Here is a 19,600-nt window from a genome sequence, read left to right on the forward strand (position 1 = left end):
CCATGATAATTGAAGAAGATTCCTAAAACAAGAACATGTGATTATGTAATGATTACATTTGAGAATTTATGGCAAATTGATGAATCACCCAAGGAATCTTCTCATCAACCAATTAGAGCTCACTTTGCATCTGAATTGTCCCCTAAGATCAGATAGAATCAATGGATAGGGGAGGTGGCTCGAAAATGCAATGATCACACTTGGATATTCTTTGAAATTTCTTCATGGCTAAGAAACCAAACTTGCTTCACTAAGCAAGCTCACTCTCTCACTCAGTACTGAGACATTTGCCTATAAATAGGAGAGCACAATTCAGTAGAAAAACACACCAAAGCAACCATATTACTTGCTTTCTCTTTCTCTTCTCTTGTTCATTGTTTTTCAAAGTTCTTTGGCAAGAAGAATCGATTTCTTCAAACCAGAGCTTATCTTTGGGAAGTGAGCATTCTAACATCTCAAGGGAGGTCATTTGAGGTGATCCAAGCACCTGGATCACTTCTGTAGGTGGAGGAACACCATTGTTGCTCTCACTTTGGAGCATCTGCAGTTGGAGGTCCATGGAGTGATTCAGAAGGTTTCAAGGCAAGCCAATCATCCAGACACACTCCTCAGGTCATAGTGAAGCTAACCAGATGGCTGCAGCTCATCTGTAACTCGAGAATCAACACCCTCCATGTTCACTTGAAGCTGAAATCGAGGGAGGTCCATAGAACAATTCAGGAGGTTTGAGGTCATTACAAGCATTCAGTTAGCATCACTGAGCCACAAGGAAGCTTTTGGGATCATTCATACAAGCCCAGTTGCTCTCTATCATCCTCACGATCTCCATTTTCAGAGGTAAGTTTCTGAACCCTCTCTCTTTAATTTAAGTACTCTTTGTGAAATAGCTCGATTCTATCTTGTTCAGCATCATCAGAGGATTCAAAACCCTCTATCATCATCCATTTATCTTTCAGTATAGTCATTTAATTTAATTTTGAAATTTTAGGGTTCTTCACGATTTCTGGTAAATTAATTAGATGTAGTTAATGATAGTTCATGTTAGTTACATATTTAGAATCGTGAGTGAATTTAGAGCAAGTTTCATGTTTACATCGTTGCAAATGGTTGAGAAACGAGTAAGTTCAGAAATTCAAAAATGGAGAGCTTGAGGTTGAAGATGAAGATGGTGGTGGCGCGCAAATTTGAATTCTCAGGGGAGAGTTTATTTTATTTTGAATGGTGTGCGTTTTATTAACGACTGAATAACTTGCCCTAGTGGCCACACATGCGCTCTTAGTCTCCTCATGCCAAAGGTCTGGGGTTCGAATCCCCCTCGCCCCAGACTTTTTGGTTCTTTTATTTTTCAAAGATTTACAACTTGTTTTGAAACATAACCAAATGAAGGCAAGTCACTAACACTGAGCGCGCGTTGGCTCAGTGGTGTTGTTTTGGGCTGGTAACCTCAAGGGCGTGGGTTCAAACCCTCCAAGGGCCAAAACTTATTTTTTTAACACTAATTTCTTTCATTTCTTTTCACAACTTCACATATTTATTTAACCTATCAAAATAAATCATTTTCACTTCATTTTTCATACACCTATTATTTAATATATCTATTTTGTGAATAGTCAAAAAAATCATAAAAATATTATTTATTTCTTGAGTTTTTAATTAGGTTTAAAATAGTATGTTTTTAAGTGTTTTCTTAAATACTTTAAATATATATTATCACTTTATTTTAACCTAATCACTTTGTAAATAAGTTTATGATAAAACCCTAATTATTTAGGTCTTAATTAAGTAAAAATCTTTATTTTTACTTTAATTAAGTTGACTTTTGTCAATTTTCAAAGCTGTTATCAATCTCCGATTAAACGGATGATTAAGGTTTTCAAACAACAAAACCTTATATCATTTCAAATCATTTTCAACTGCTTTTATCACCAGTACTGCAAAGTACTGGGCCTCTAATAGAGTGTAAGTCCCAAAAACCTTCTCTTCTTAGCTTGTTTTTAAAAAACTGTATTTTCAAAATCTTCTTTCTGTTTTCAAAACATTCCTCTGGTATTTGAAGGGCATTATTCCCGGTGAAACTCTTCAGATACCTATGTGACCTTTGTCCATCTTCACTTCTTCTGTTTTGAAAAACCATTAACTGTTTGTCATATATATATTCAACTGTTATCAACAAAACAACAAAAATACTGTTGAGGCTCTGTACATACTTCTTCAATGGCCTCCACTCCATCCAGGTTAGGCTTTACAAGCTTTCAATTTACAGTCTTTGTTTAAATTACTGTCAAATATAAACTGTGCATATATTAGTTTAGAACTACGTTTGAGTATAAACCTTAGGACAGCTAAACTATATATATATATTAGGAATATGACCTAGGATTGAGAATGTCTTCCCGGTGAAGGCTCTTTCCTAATTAGAGATCTGTAGTTCAAACCCCCAAGATGAATTATTCCCGGTGAAACATCTTGGCAAAAACCTTAGAATCCAAATAATAGGACACATCCACCCAAAGAGGAATTATTCCCGGTGAAACCTCTTACCCATTTGCTTAGAGCCAAAATAAGTTCAAAACTACATAGCTTTCTCTTGTGCTATAACAAGGACCCTCGATTAGCCTCCTCTTGGGCTTTGTACAAGGACCCACAGGCTTCTTAAAAGCATTTCCAGCTTCCTCTTGAGCTTGTATACAAGGACCCATCAGGTTTCTTATAAACATAGGAACAGGTCTTTAGCCACCTTTTAGCCTACCCTGGTGAGTTTCTTCCAATTTAAACCAGACTTTAAACAAGCTAAGTTTGTCTCAATTTTGCATTGAGTACACCTTTTTGAATGAGAGACATGGACAGTCTCTGTCACCCTTATCTTCATCAATCTTCCTTAGCAGAGTCTAGGATCCATGCTTTGGGTCATCCTCAGCATTGAGTCAGCCTTCATCTTGGGCTTTAAACAAGAAGTCTCCATTAGATAATCTTTCTGCCATTCATTTCCAACAAAACCCCTGGAAAGGGTTAGCCTCCAAAGTCAATTAAAATCAACCTCCATTTCAATAAATCCCTGGAAAGGGTTAGCTTCCACACATTCTTTCATTTTTAATACAAAACCCCTGGAAAGGGTTAGCCTCCAACATCTGTCTAAAAAGTCAAAACCCCTGGAAAGGGTTAGCCTCCAACATCTGTCTAAAAAGTCAAAATCCCTGGAAAGGGTCAGCTTCCACACATTCCTCCATTAATAAAAACCCCTGGAAAGGGTTAGCCTCCAAAATTAATTAATAAATAATTTCATTCTCTAGGAGATAATTTCCCCAAAAGAGTCAGAACCCCTGGAAAGGGTCAGCCTCCAAAAAACATGATAAAGTCAGTCTTTTAACAGACAAATTCACCAGCTGAGTCAAAATCCCTGGAAAGGGTTAGCTTCCAAAGAAAAACAGTCTTTTAATAAATAAAATCTCCTCAGTAGAGTCAAAACCAACAAAAACAGTTAGCCTCAACCTTGGGCTTCATACAAGGCACCCAAACAATAAAACTCCCCTGTCAAGAGTCAGCCTCAACCTTGGGCATTGTACAAGGCAGATAATAGAGTCTCCCCAGTGAGTTCTTCATCATTCAGTAGCCACAACCTTGGGCTTTGTACAAGGCAGATAAACCATATTTTTTCATGTGTCAAAGATTCCTAACACTTAGGATCTTTCCCCATATAGTCATCCATACTTAATTCATTTAAGAGTCCGCCACAACCTTGGGCTTTGTACAAGGCAGAAAATAATGTTTTCCCCTAGTTAGAGTTAGCCACAACCTTGGGCTTTGTACAAGGCACACAAATAGAGTCTCCCTAAGTAGAGTCAGCCTCAATTCTGGGCTTTGTACAGAACACAAAAATACCCTGTAATTAATTCCCAGTGGAGTCATCTCCCAGAGTCAATAATATTAATTAATCAATCAAAAAGCCTCAAGCTTGGGCCTCATACAAGCCAGCTAAAAGTCAAATCTTTTATACAGTAGATAGACATAGCTTATCTCCATAGAGAGATATTTTTACTACTCTACCACATTCAAACAAACAAACATTTCATTTCAATTTTAATCAAGTCTCCCATTTAGGATTTTGAAAGGCATGAGCTGGCAGTAAAACCCAGACATGTGGTAACTTTCCCTAATTTGGATGAGCATCTTTCTTTCATTTAAGAGGCATTTGACTGGTATACTTGCACATACACAAGTAAGGTCCCCCTCTTGAATGAAATGAATTCAGTTATTCTGTCACTCCTTTAAATGTTTGTGGTAGAATAGTACAAATACCTCTCTGTAGAGATAATTTCATGTCTCTTTACTGTAAACAGAGATTTAATTCCAAGCTTCAACCTTGAGCTTCAAGCAAGGCACCAAAAATAATTAATTTCCCTAGTTAGTTCCCCGAACTACATTAAGCTCTGACTTCCACTAGGGATATGTAGGCATGAGGTTCACAAGGAATCTCAGCGAGCTAATAAAATACCAAAAATAGTCAGTCTGTCTATCTGTCTGTCTTTCTTTAATCAATTCAATTCCCTCTCCTAATACAAAGGAGAAACTTTCCCAATCATTAGCAATAAACACAAACACAAATGACACAGAGAAGGTTCCTGTAGAGTACTACAGATATGTAGGGTGTTTAAACACTTCCCTATGTATAACCGACCTCCCGGACTCCAGAATTTCTAGTCTAGGTGTAAATCCCCACACTTAGCAAACTCCTAGGGTTTAGTTGAGATCTTTTTTCCCCTTTCCTACTCGTAGGACAAATAAGAAAGTTCGTGTGATATCGTAGGAAGAACTGAAATAAAATTCATCCCACCACGGGCGCATTCTCCTTCCAAATTTCGCGTGAAGGGTTTAGCGTGCCGTCCTCCCAAGTGAAACGGGGAGGTAAAAGAAAACGACCACCACAAAGAGGCATGGACGAGTTCCGGGAATTCATTGGTCTTATGGGGGTTGAAGATATTCCGTGTGTGGGAGGGAAATTTACTTGGTTCAAAGACAAAGGGAAAGCAATGAGTAGGCTTGATAGGTTTTTGGTTTCGAAAAATTTGATTGATGTGTGGGCGTGGTGGATCATCGGATAGGCAAGAGGGATATCTCAGATCATGCGCCTATTATTTTTTCTATGGTTTTATTGATTGGGGACCAAAGCCTTTCAAATTTAACAATGCGTGGTTCAAGCATGAAGATTTTAAAGACTTTATTCACGAGGAGTGGTCGAAGATGTCGATTAAAGGTCGAGGGGATTTCGTGTTGTTTGAGAAATTAAAAAGATTGAAAGCGAGTCTAAAAGAGTGGAACCAGGAGATTTTCGGATGGATTGATCTAAAACTGGACAAAGATGTGGATTTTATAAATGAGGCGGATGTTCTTTTTGTGGATAATTATGGGGGCAACATAGATGAGGTGGTAGAGACGAGAAGGAAAGCAACTAGTGATATGTGGAAAACATTAAGTTTGAAAGAGAGTATGTTAAGGCTCAAGTCTAGACAATTCTGGTTGAAGGATGGAGACAAAATACTCGGTTCTACCATAATTCCATCAAGAAGAGGAACCGTAAGAATGCTATATTGTTCTTGGAAGGAAGAGATGGAAGGGTGGAAGGAGTTGATGAGGTGAAGGCGGAGGTAAAAAATCATTTTGAGAATTTCTTTAAAGAAAAAGATTTCAATAGGGTGGTGCCGGAGGATTTGTCTCTTAATCGTTTAGGTGAGGAGGATAGGATATGGTTGGAGAGGGAGCCATCGGAGGAAGAGATAAATGAGGCGGTTTGGGATTGTGATGGCAACAAGAGCCCGGGTCCGGATGGTTTCACCCTTGAGTTTTTCCAACTTTGTTGGGAAACGATAAAGAGTGATGTGTTAAGATTCGTGGAGGATTTCTTCAAAAAAGCAAGACTCACTAAAGGATGCACCTCTTCATTTTTGTGGATTTAATCCCAAAATTTAGAAATCCTCAATCTTTATTGGAGTATAGACCGATTTGTCTAGTAGGAAGTTTGTACAAGATTTTGGCAAAAATCTTAGCTAGAAGGTTGAGAGAGGTTGTAGGTAAGTTGGTATCTTATAATCAAACGACCTTTATTCCGGGAAGAAACATAGCGGATGGGGTTCTAGTGGTAAACGAGGTGTTGGACCTAGCTAAAAGGTATAAAAGGAGTTGGGTGGTGTTGAAAGTAGACTTTGAGAAAGCCTATGACCGTGTTAATTGGAAGTTCTTGACCTATGTTTTAACCAAGATGGGTTTTGGCGCCATTTGGATAAAATGGATGGAAAGTATGATTTTTTTCTAGCAAAATGTCCGTTCTCATCAATGGTAGCACCACTAAGGATTTCTTCGTGGAGAAGGGGCTTCGGCAAGGGGATCCTCTTTCTCCTTTTTTATTCGTTTTGGTCACAGAGGTTCTAACGGCGTTGATGAAAAAGGCTATCTCTATTGGAGACTTCCGTGCTTTCAAGATTAATGATAATGTGGAAGTTAGCTTGCTCCAATTCGCGGATGACACAATAATAATAGAGGATTTGAGATTATGTCGGGTTTGAGGATTAATTTCCAAAAGAGCAACATTTTCGGTGTTATTGTTGGTGAAGGGTATCTCGAGACGGCTTCTATCTTCCTATCTTGTAAGATTGATAGATTACCGTTTAAATTTCTTGGAGTGAGAGTGGGAGATAGCCCGAGGAAATATTCAATGTGGCGGGAGTTGATTTTGGTTATGAAGAATAGATTGGCGGTGTGGAAAGGTGTGCATCTAAATATAGCCGGTCACGTGTGTTTGATAAATGTCGTGTTAAGTGCTTTACCTATTTACTCTCTCTCGTTTTACAATGCCCCTTCCAAGGTCCTTAGTGAGATTACCGCCATTCAAAGAAAATTTCTTTAGAGTGGTAGTGACGTCAAAAGATCCATCAATTGGGTGAGTTGGGAGATTGTGTGCAAATCGGTAGATGAAGAATGATTAGGGATCAAGAATGTGGAGGTGATGAACGTAGCGCTTTTAAGTAAATGGAAATGGAGGATCCTAACGGAAGATAAGGTTGTTTGGCGGGGTATTATTGAGTCGAGATACGGTAACATGAAGAGGAAGGTGCTTGTTGGAGATATATCCGTTATTGAGAAAAGGGATTCAATTTGGTGGCGAGACTTACTTTTATCTGATAATTATGAACTTTTGTTGTATCAAAATCTTTCATCATTAATACTCCTCGATGTTTCTTCAAACAACTTGACTGGAAGCCTTCCTGAAAGTTTAGGGAAACTGTCTAATTTGGAGGAGTTGTTTCTTGATAGAAATCCTTTATTGTCTGGAGTTGTGTCTGCTAGAAATTTTGCCAATCCCTCAATGTTACAAGGGTTAGCATTGGATTCACCAGCTTTTGTCTTTGATTTTGATTTCCAATGGATTCCTCCTTTTAAACTTACAGATCTCACCTTGGGGTATGCAGATCTTAAACATTTTCCATGGTTGTATACACACAAATCTCTAATTTCTTTAGACATTGAAAAATCCATTTTTAAAAATGATTCTCAAGATATATTTTGGAGTTTGGCAAATAACTGTGCATCTCTTTATCTAACTGACAATAACATGCCTTGGGACATGTCCAATGTATTTTTGAACTCTAAAATTGTAATGCTGAATAGAAATGGTTTGAGTGGTGGTCTTCCCAGATTAACTTCAAATATGAGTGTTTTTCAAATAAGGGATAACAATTTGTCTGGATCTCTTTCCTCTCTCTTATGCCAAAATATGATAGAGAAAAGAAATTTGAAGAAATAAATTTTCTGGAAGAAATTTATTAAAAAATTTACCAAAACTTGTGATTGTTAATCTTGGAAGAAATAAATTTTCTGGAAATATATCAAATTGGATTGGAAAGGATGTAAAAGATCTTCAACTAATCAAATGAATTTAGTGGTGATATTCCTCTACAAATATGCCAACTACATTCCCTCTTGGTCTTGGAACTCGCAAGTAATAGATTCACAGGAACAATACCTCACTGCCTACATAATATCACTGCCATGATTTCTAATAATACTTCAGAAAGTGATGAAATTCAAATTAATATTGAAACTCAATATGGATTTACAATATATACCATTCCTGTTCTATTGCTAGCAAAAGGGAATTACTTAGACTATCCTTACTATATGCATCTTATTGCTTTTTCTAACAACCATTTGTCGGGTATAATACCTTCAGAAACATTCAGTCTCACTAGATTACAATCCTTAAACTTGTCACAAAACCAATTAATTGGAACCATACCAGAAGAAATAGGAAACATGAAAGCATTAGAGTCACTTGATTTCTCAAATAACACACTATCAGGAGAAATTCCTCAAACCATGTCTTCTCTGTCATTTCTTGAAGTGTTGAATCTCTCCTTCAACAACTTTCAAGGTCAAATCCTGTTAGGAACTCAACTTCAAGGCTTTTCAAATCTCAGTTATAATGGAAATCCTCAACTTTGTGGAACTCCACTTATTGAGAAATGCAACAACAATGAAGCCCCGGGTGGTGGTGACACAAAATTGATGGAAAATGATGAGAAAGAATCAGAGGTAATGCAATGGTTCTATATGGGTATGGGAGTTGGATTTGCAACAAGTTTTTGGATAGTATTTAGTACGCTTTTATTGAAGCGGACATGGAGGCATGCTTACTTCAATTTTCTCTATGATGTCAAAGATTGGTTCTTATCAAGATGGTTCTGAAATCGACTCTTTTGCCTGAAAATTTATCACCGAGGTAAGGAAAATAAATTATTAATATAAAGTTTTTTTTCCAAATTGTATACTTATCAAATTCACTATTTTTATTTCCTATCAATTACACATTTAAAACTCATTTATGTAAGCAATTATATTTTTAGAAAGTTTACTTATGTAAGCAATTATATTTTTAGAAGGTGAACACTCTGGTACTCATGAGTTTAGAACATTCAAGACTTAAATTGAAAAGTAAGGTTTTCACTTCAGTTGAATTGGATGATCGAGTTGAAAAGCAGAGTTACTATCACTACAGAAAAAAAGGCCTCCTACCATGCCCAGAAAACCGAGGCTTTATGCAAAATAACCGTGGCGTAACGTTAAGGCCACGGTTTGGCCACGGAAATCCAACGGTGGAGTATACGGCCGTGGCCAAAAGTAAAGTCCACGGTTTTTTTGGTATAGACCACGCCTTTTTTACAACCGTAGCATTTTTAGGCCACGGTTTAGGTAGCTTGATTAAGGCCGCGGTTTGTATTTGCCATGACTGCAAAACTGTGGCTATATGGTAAAGCCACAGTTTTACTTTAACGTTTACGATACAGTTTTGGTTCAAGATATAGCCACAGTTTGGTTATGACCACATATTTAAAACCGTTGTTATATGTTATGCTTTCTAAACCATTTATCTTGCCACGGTTTATTTCTGTATCATTACATAAATATGTCATTATATATATATATATATATCCCATTTATTCTCGCCATAGTTTATTTTTTGTCCCATCGCATAAAAATGTCATTTTAGGTCAATCTAAAACTCAACAATACTCATTTGTGTAGACAATGATTACAAAAATTAAAATCTAATTATACAAGCAAATTAAACTTTAACGTCACAAAACATTCATTAAGAAGTTAAAGTCTACATCAAGCGACGTTATGGGCCCAAAACCAAGTTTTGATGTTATCATTCCTAAACAAAACAAAGTTTCTCTCTCGAGAGTCTTCCCAAATTCAAAACAAAAGTTCTAAGAGCTAGATAATATAAAACACAACTATACTATTAATTAAACTCATGCATCATAATATTCTTCTTGATCATCTCCTTGTGTTTCTTCCATATAAATATGTTTCCACTTGAACATTTATAACATTGTCATCAAAGAAAATCTGCAGAAGACATAAGAGAACTATCATGCACTGATTCCAAGAGTTTTCTAGCCTAGGGACACAAATATATACAAATAATCAGTCTTACCATTTTCTTTGGATCAACTTTCGCGATTCTAATAGCAGCCTCAAAGGCTTCAACAGATGGTTTGCAGAGGATTTCTCGACAAGAGTTGAGAGGATTAAGCGTTTCAAAGCATATGATGCCCTCAAAGCACTCCTCCAAACCAAGCTTACTGAGAACTTCAATCGCATGCGCATGATCTGCATTGGTGAAACTCATCATTATCAAACTCATAGCCGAGGGCCTGGTAATAGGAAAGTAATGTGTCTACCATGTCTGTAATACAAATAACAAATGGTTATCTATTTACCAAAATGAATCAATACAGGAGGTAAAATCAAAGTTAAGTAGCATCTTTGGTCAAGGTATCACAGGAAAATGAGTATTTTCTATGCCTCTTTGCATGAAAGAGAGACCAGTGTTGTCTACGGCAGATAGCGGTCTGTGGCAGTGGCAGAGAGCCAAAATCCTGTCATACCAGCTGCTTTGCAGCACCATCATAGCAGACTATTGCAGAAACTCCCCTTAATATCAGGCCTATATTTACCAATGAGACAAGCCAAAAAACTCCAACTGATATCCCCATCAGGACGCCGTAATGACTGATATTCAATAACAATGAGAGAATAGGAAAATTATATATATAAACATCTATCAAAGATACTCAGCCTCATGGTAGATGAGGCATTAACAAAGAAACTAAAAACTCACTCCCATAATGTATTTATTTGGTCACTGGTACCATAAAAACGAATCTAAATGTTTCAATATATTTTTAAAATAAGAATTAAAGAAAGTCTAGGGTGCCAAGGTCGAGCAAGGAATCTTCTTTACATAATTGGCTTGACACTACTTTTTATAGCGAAAGCATTTTAAGGAAATAAGAATGTATCATAAAGTAACAAGAAAATTTGGAGAACTAAAAAAAGCAACTAGTACCTTAGGTCACGCTGTTCCACTTCTGAAATCTCCACACCTTGAAAAAGATATTGCTCATGTTCTATTTCATCTATGTATGTATTGTAAGTTAATGAAGCCAATAAAAGTTGATGTTAAGAAATACGAAGTAAACAATACCATGACTTCATCATAGAGCTTTCTTTCCCATGCAAATAATCCTTGTACAATTTCACTGCTTCATAGCCAAACACCACTAGCACAATAGGAAACTGGAGATTTGCTGTTTTTAGAAAACATAAAAAAAGTTAAGTCAATTTCCTACCTACCAAACAATAAACAAGTGGATGGAAGTTTTATAAGTTTGTATAAACTAAGAGGTTTTAATACCTCTGATAAAAAAATGTCAGTTATAAGGGTAAATATAAAAAGGTACAGTGACATCAACTAGTATAAATAATTGTAACCGATAGAGATATTCAATTAAGAGAGGATAAAAGAATTTCATGTATAGGTAATAATCTCACCGCAAAGTGATTGCAAATCTGTTTCCCAGTAGCTGGCCAAGACATAATCCTTCATTAACGTAATTGGCCAAGACATTCAGTTTCTGTACTGACCAGTCATCACAACAAATATATGATTGAGAATAACCAAAGAAAAGAAACATGAATACGAATTCATTTTCAAATTACAGTATGTAGATTATGTATTATCACGGTGAAATGCAATCATACTTGTGGTGGCGACGAGTCAAACACATTTCCAAACATACACATAATTAATCATCAACAGAATGCCTTCTAATTAAATATATCCAAAATGAGCAAAACACATCCTGATGCCAAGCATATGTCGAAGCACCTCTAAAGCTTCCTGGGTATCTTTGTTCTCCTTATAAAGATGAAATCTATAAATCACATCAGTAGAAACATTCACCCAATAACAATGAGCAACTTAACACAATATATAAAAGTGGGAATATATCATCACCAACACCGAATATGAAATGCAATCAAGAGTTGATATCACTTTCAGGTAATGACTGAATAAAATATGTGTTAGTAAAGACAATACTTAAATTGAAGTCCATATTTCCGGTCGGAACTCGGAAGCCTCAATTTCAAAACTTGGTGAATTTAGTAAAACAAAAATGATACTCTCTTTGCTCACCTCTTTATTATTTGCTTGTCTCCTCAGCTGTTGCTTCAAAGTAGTCAACAACATCATCCCAAAACACACTTGGAAATTCGCATCTTCAAGGGACATTCGCATGGCCTGGTCACCCTTCTGGGCAACAAGCAATACCATGTCATCAAGAAGACTATTGTATTCAGCTTCCAGTGCTTCATCCATATCTACAGGAACTTATTTGGCATTAAAGTCAACATCAATAGACAATAAATAAGAAAAGTCCAAGTGAGGGCAGATTAAGGTGTATATTAAAGTCACCAATACAAGATATATCATAATAAAATTGTTTTAATATAAAACTCAGCATGGAATACATTGAGCATTACTAAATTTATATATTATCAAACAAAATGCCTTAGAAATTGATAGACTCAGTGAATAAGGACTAAGGATAGAGACATATAGGGTCTTACTCAACAACTTTTCTCTTGAATCAGAGCAATCTTAGATAGAACAAAGAGAGAAAAGAAGATATAAAAATATAAGTCTTCAGGGCATTCGAGAGAACCTCAACATCTCAGTGACCTCTATAATCCGCCACTCTCTTATTTTCAAAATATACTAAGAAATTGGCTGTTAAAACACAACACAGCCAGCTGTTTAGAGTATTATTCCCTATTACTCCTCTATTTCTACTTGCATAAACCCTTCTAATTTAATAATAGGCCTGGTATCAGAAACATTACCTAAGGAACTTGCCTGCATCTCTTTCTTTTTGTTTCCTAGAGTTTTTGTCTTTGTTATTGGATTTACCAGAAATCAATCTCACACGAATGCATTTTGAGGAAGCATCGGGTCCATCCACTGTGTCAGTAACCAGGAACTTGAAGCTTTACCTAAAGAATATATGCACTGCCTGATAGATTTAAAAAGCATAAAGTTATGTTGTTTTGAATTGGAGAAAAAAAAAACTAAATATGGTCCACAACAATTCTCAACAACAATTTTAGTAATTCCACAACAAATCAAACTTTAAAACAAAACCAAAACTAAAGCATATGCGTCGGATAATAACTTACCGCAGTTAACCAAAAATCAGGAATAGACTTGATAAGATCATTGTGCTGATCATACAGCGGCTTCCTTATCTCGTTGTACTTCTGCTCTATTTCCAGAACTTTATCACTAGCCTCCTCATTGATCTAAAACCACAACAATCACAACTAAATTAAATTAAAATAACAAAACCCTTAACTACATTACTTTTTTGTCAAAAAATTTCAATTTTTATGCAAATTAGGGTTCGTGCTCATTGAGGTAATTACATAATATACACTAAAAAAACTGTTTCAACTTCAACACCGGAATTTGAATCGACCAAATTTGATTAAAATTGGAAAGCAAATAATAAAAAGAAACATAATTTGGATACCTTTTCGAGCTCATCTTGCATTTCCTGCAACTTTTTATTGGAGAGGACAAGTTCTCCGTCGATTTCCTCAGCGTTGTCGCCCTTTTCAGAAACCTTAAGCTTCTTTCTCTTGTCGGCCACCGTCGTCGTCGTTGTTGTTGTTGTTCAGAATGACAGACAAAGGGTCTGTTGTGTGAAAACCCTAGGAGACAAACCTTGTTATGCTCGAGCGTGTCTGATTGAAGGTGTTAGGGTTTTTGGGGTTTATAGCGGTGAATGTGAGTGGAAAGTGTGTAACATAAAAAAGGAAACTGCGAGTGCACGGAGTAAACTGTGGTATGACATAGAAGAGAAAGATCCAAAATTGTGAGAGAGAGGACCGATTTGAGGAAGGAGAGAGCGGTTCAGGAAGGAGACGGCGAGGAAGAGGAAAAATTAGGTTAGACAAATGAGAACTTGTATTTAGATTTTTTTTTAATTAAAAAATTATAAAAGAAATTAATTAAGAAGAGGGAAATTAAAAAAAAAAAAGGGGAAAATCTCGCGGCTTTAATTTTTTGGACTTTGGCCACAGTTTGTAGTCAAAATTATAAGGCCGCGGTTTTTCTTTGCGGCTAAAAATATCTGCAGTTGTCTAACCGTGGCAACTGAAGTAAAGGTCACAGTTTCATACTCCGGATTCAATATTTTATAACATAATTCTACGCTTTGATAACCATGGCTAAATCATATATGTGGCCACAGTTTCTGAGCTGTGGACAATTTTAGCGTGGCCGTAGGCCAAGTTTCTAGTAGTGTATTTCGGCTAAATTGCTAGCTTGGATAGAAAAGTAGGATTATCACTTAAGCTAAACTATAGCCTTGAGCTAAAAAGTAGGGAGATTACTTCAGTATTATACAATAACCAATGTAAATTATAATTTTTCATCCTAGCCAGTCATTCGATGTGATATATGACTGAATTATCATTACATGTTACCTTATATCATAATGGCATTCGATGTGAAAAAGCATATTTCATTCGAAGTGAAATGTCTTTTCTATTATTGGGTATCAAATTGGTGCACCTTTTATCAATTCATTTTAAAACACATTAATTATTAAAGATAAGTTGTTGTAAACTTTAACTTTTTCTTGTTCAAGAGGTATGCTAATTATCTACGAAAAAACACGGAGAAATGGTGGTAGCAACATGTTTCTTAGTGCTCGTGGCAATGAAATAACATGTAAATAGTTCTTTTGCAATTGATTTTATCCTTATTGCTTATGTTTAATAGTAGTGTCGTTTTCAATGATTTTTAATGTTTTTTTTTTTATAGAAATAGCAATACATATATAATTTTTTAATATTTTGCTTTTGTATTTTGGCATACTATTATGGCATATATATATATATATATATATATATATATATATATATATATATATATATATATATATATATATATATATATATAGTTTAGTTTAAAAACGATTTGAGCAAAAATTGATTTTTATTGGATTGTACAAGCTTACAATATATGTCTACTTAGCTTTTGACAATACAAGAATACGACTTTCACTTATCAATTCTGAAAAGGGATTATCAAAAATTAAAAGCCACCATATGTCAGAATTAAAGGTAAATGTGTCAGGGCCTTTTTTATTGTTAATATAGATGGAAAAATGCACGTGTTTGATAGTTTTGTAGATGCCGCTACATTGAATATTTTGATGTTTATGAAAAAATTAATAATGACTTGGTTTGTTTTTCTGTAATTATTTCTAAATTCTTCTCCTTTTGAAATATTTATTATTTATAGAGAATTTAGATAATATTGAACTTTTTTATTAGTCAATGACATGCGACCTATTGTTGATCTAATAATAAGTCAGTTATATTCTATATATTTTTGCTTTATTATTGAAGTGATATTTATAGTGATTTATACAAATTTTTTAAAAACATCCTCTCAATTCTCTAACAAAAAAAAATATTAAAGTTTTATAAATATAAATTAAACTATATTTTAAACTTTATGATGCGTTATATTGAAATTGAGAATGCCTTATTTTTTAAACCTACTTTTTTCTAATTTGGTTTTAAGATAAAAAATAATATGATTTTACAAAAACACATGCACGAAATTTAAGAATATTATCCATTATTTATAAGCATTAGATATTATGTCTCCTCATTTTTTTTTTTGTTTTTATTTAATTAATTATTTTTATTTAAGAAAGTATTAGCATTAAATATTTCAAAATGAATTTTTTTTAATAATATTTTTACATAAATAAAAGAGAATCATGAAAAATACTAATATAATATAAACTAGAAAAAAAGACATAGTTTCATTTTTTAATATTATTTATTTACTGTGTTGTAGTATAACTTTTGTTTTCGCTAAAAGTACTATAATACTATTCTTTAACTATTGAAAACAATAAAACTTGTTTGATAGTTTAATTTTACAAAAATATTCTTCATTTAAGAGTTTAAAAAAAATTAAAAACTAAAATAAATTTTAGGGGTCCATTTGAATTAGTTTTAGTTTTTAATTTTTTAAAACTATTTTATAAATTAATTTTTTAAAAATGAATTTTGAATAAAAAATAAAAATATATATACTTGGTAATTTAATTTTTGAAAATTGTTTTGAAGGTGACCAATTTTATAAATTTGTCATTAATGAAAAGTGTAACTTTTTTTTATTTTTCTTAATTTCTAAAACTAAAAACTAAAACAAAATCAAGGAAAGGTGTTTTAGTTTTTAATTATAGAAATTTCGGAAGAAGAAAAACAAGAAAATGGTGTACTTTTTTTTATTAATGGTAGATTTGTGATATTATGCAATTATAAAATAGTTTTTAAAAATATGATTACCAAAATTATTTTATTTAATTTTTTTCTTTAAAAAATATATTTTTTTAAAACTTAAAACTAAAACTCACAAATAAATCATTCATCTCTACTTCCTTTTTCTAACGTACAGATATTTATATTTATAATAATAACAATGATAATGTAAAAGAAGCGAGATAATTGAGTTAGAAGAAGATACTTGATGACAGATTTTGTAAAGGAGTTAACAAAGAATATCCAGTATTCAACATTAATGAGAAAATATTTAATTAGCACAAATTGAACATATATTTTCTATTCATATGAAGCAGATTATAATTTGTATATTTTGTTATACAATATCATTATTAATGCATGTGATTCCATTTTATGTGAGTGCCACATAAAAATGGTATGCACGCTATTTATGTTCAACACGAGTTCTTCTTTCTATTTGAAATGACATTTTTTATGTTGTAATACCACTAAGGGTTAGAATGTGTAATATCGGTTAGACATGATTAATTGATGTAAGTAAATAGAGTATTATATAATATATCATCAGTTATATATGAAAATCGTTAAAGTGACTTTAATCAGGAAACTACTTAACCACAAACAAAACAAAATATGAAGGATTTATCATCACAAAAACATGAAGGATTTATCATCACAAAAATATGAACATCATAAATTTAAATATTAAATAAATTGTTTTATTATATTTAAAAAAAAGTAGAGTTGTGTAAGCAATGATGATCGTAAAAAAAATACGTTTACTTTAAATCTATTTTATCTATTAAAACAGAGTCCTAAATTATATTTTATATTTCATTTGTGACTCATCATCTCATAGTCTTATGTGTCATTTCCACTAATTCATTTTCATTTTTTAAAATGACAAATACAATAATTTTACTTTATTGGAGGTCACGAGTTTGTACCTCCGCAATGACGAAAAAAATACTATTTTGAACAAAATAATCTTATGAGCTAATCATTACTCAAACTATCTATATTTCATTAATAGTTACTTCAACTAAGAATATTCTCTAAAATTTCAAAAAGTAAAAGAAACGTGGAAATCCAAACACAATAAAATACTATGTTTTCCTAAATATATAACAATAAAAATAAAACTTGAAACAATAAAATATTCTGATTTTCTAAAAATATATCAATAAAATATTATATTTTACTATTATATTTTTTATAAAATATCAAATAATAAACTAAAGACAAACAAAAAAAATATTGATTTCTCGCATGAGAATATCAAGTTTTCCCCAAATGAATTGTAGTTTAGTGTTTTTTTATAATAGTATCCATAGAGAGAGTAAAGTAAAATCGACAATAATAATAGTTACCAAAAAACACACATTTTTCAACTAATATCATGACAAAGTCAAATAAGCTTTTTACAACCTCATTAATAAAAATTAAAAATCATAATTAAAAAACAATTACGCTAATATAGAAACTACCATTTTCAATCTTTTATTCATGAGTAATTAAAGTTTGACAAAATAGACATAAATTTATAAAATTATTAAAAGTTTTATTTGATAATAGTCACAAATAAAATTTTAATTTTATTTTACACTAAAAATAAATACATACATTTAACAGCTTAAAATCAAAGATAAGTACCAAAAAGACAAGAATATCAAATCAAAACAAAACAAAACAAAAACCACTTTATAGTTTTTTAAGTTTGCAAAACTAAATGAGATGTCACTCTCAATTTACAAGTATGTATTTTTCTTTCAAATAAAATATATTTTTATATATGTGATTAATTCATATCATTGTATTAATTATAATTTACTGTACATTATTGTAATATAAATTTAGTATTCAATTTTTGTAAAAATAATTTTTTAACATATTTAAAATTCAATAAAAAAAACAAATAAACTAATTTACAATCGTGTATCGCGCGAGTTTTTGTCTAGTTTTAATCTAATCTTGTAATATATGGATCGACCATTGTAGGGCTCACCTAGCACTCGCGGACCCCTAAACCAAAATTTGATATAAGGCATTTATATTGTTATTATTATTCTTCATAGGTAAGTATCACGGTGTTTGTTGTAAAAATTGGTAAATAAACGTTAGTTTTTCAAAAATAAGAATCTTCTGTTACTCACGTGATCAATTACATTGATCCTAGGATATGTGCTTTAAATTTCAAATCTTATTCTTGATGAAAAAGAACACTTCAACTACATTCATATTCTTATGGAAAAGTTTGTTTGATCTACGTGACTCTTTAAAATAATGTTATAAACTTGTAAAGAAAACAAAGTAAAAGCAAATGAATATAAACTGCGAGAGTGTAAATTATGGAAATAACAAGTTGCAAAAATTTGTAAAAAGAATATAAAATGGTGTTTACACGTACATTCTCAAATGACCCGTTTTTCAACATGCAAGTACTTTGAGTTTTTCGGTGAGATTTTGTACACAAATGAACACACGTATCCTAAATGCTAAGACTCCTATATATACTACTTCGCAATAACTGTTTCAACGATCTTTCGATCAGGGCGTGCCCTATTTCACTCTGCATGTCTTCCTTTCGCCCTGGAGCTCCACGCGTCCTCTGATAAAACAGATAAGGTAAAAGGTAGTTATATCTTCGTTCAAACTCAACTTCCTTGTCAAACGCTTCTCTTCGTCGAACCAACTATAAAACTTAGAAAATATTTCTAAAACCAAGTCCAACACTTACTCCTATAAGAGGCAACTTCGACAGGTTTTCAACAAACATACTATTTTGTCGAAAACTCATAATATCCATAACATATATTTTCTTTCACTAACAAACATGGTGTCGAAAACTCCAGCTAACAAATTGCCCCACAAAAAATTTATTTTCGACATATTTAAGAAAAGGGCATTTTTTGACCATTCGTTTCGACACCCAACCTTTCAGTTCCAATGACGTCATAGTCATTATAGCACCTTTTGCAAAACATCTCTTCAAATCTAGCGTGCAGATCTTCTTCCATCATGACACTCCTAGGTTCTAGGAGATCACGGGGAGCCTAAAATTGCCACCACTTTTTCCACGGATCAAACGTCTTACACGTGTCCCACTCAACACTCCAATTTTCAACTACTTGATGAAACAGTTCTAATTTTCAGCCTATAAATACCCTTTCTTCCCCAATTCAACGTTTTCCTTTCTTCTCTCCAAATTTCTACAAATATATTCCCTGCAATCTTTATCTTCTTCATCTCTTTCAGACAATCTCCACTAATTCTCATCCATGGCATCCTCTTCCACAGCTAACAAAGGATCAAAGAAAGTCCCGGAAACCAAGAAAGCTTCCAACCTACCTCTTGTTCACAAGATCTTAGG

The 19,600-nt window shown here is 33.2% G+C and overlaps 2 protein-coding genes and 1 pseudogene across 12 annotated transcripts; 2 read left to right on the forward strand and 1 right to left on the reverse strand.

Annotated features, from left to right (window-relative positions):
• The first annotated feature begins 6,311 nt into the window (after positions 1-6,311).
• Positions 6,312-6,898, forward strand: LOC131620155 (uncharacterized). The gene is made up of 2 exons (XM_058891169.1): positions 6,312-6,491; positions 6,575-6,898. The coding sequence occupies exons 1-2, from the start codon at positions 6,312-6,314 to the stop codon at positions 6,896-6,898; spliced, it is 504 nt and encodes a 167-aa protein (XP_058747152.1).
• Positions 6,899-7,090: 192 nt separating this feature from the next.
• On the forward strand, positions 7,091-8,766 carry LOC131620156 (receptor-like protein EIX2; annotated as a pseudogene).
• Positions 8,767-10,028: 1,262 nt separating this feature from the next.
• LOC131616769 (uncharacterized) lies at positions 10,029-12,887 on the reverse strand. Of its 11 annotated transcripts, none has more exons than XR_009288225.1 (7): positions 12,745-12,887; positions 12,038-12,222; positions 11,602-11,758; positions 11,392-11,474; positions 11,045-11,147; positions 10,907-10,967; positions 10,029-10,167 (listed from the first exon to the last, which is right to left on the reverse strand). XR_009288225.1 is itself a non-coding variant. In XM_058888210.1 (5 exons), the coding sequence occupies exons 1-4, from the start codon at positions 12,761-12,763 to the stop codon at positions 11,105-11,107; spliced, it is 339 nt and encodes a 112-aa protein (XP_058744193.1). In that variant the 5' UTR covers positions 12,764-12,887; the 3' UTR covers positions 10,576-10,943; positions 11,045-11,104. The 11 variants fall into 11 exon arrangements, 2 of the variants coding, with proteins under 2 accessions (XP_058744193.1, XP_058744192.1); XR_009288220.1 differs by having other exon boundaries at positions 11,602-11,774; XR_009288224.1 differs by adding an exon at positions 10,278-10,569 and having other exon boundaries at positions 10,034-10,167; positions 11,602-12,222.
• Between the last annotated feature and the right edge of the window lie 6,713 nt (positions 12,888-19,600).

The sequence above is a fragment of the Vicia villosa genome, linkage group LG7 (genome assembly GCF_029867415.1).
Source record: "Vicia villosa cultivar HV-30 ecotype Madison, WI linkage group LG7, Vvil1.0, whole genome shotgun sequence".
Taxonomy (NCBI): Eukaryota; Viridiplantae; Streptophyta; class Magnoliopsida; order Fabales; family Fabaceae; genus Vicia; species Vicia villosa.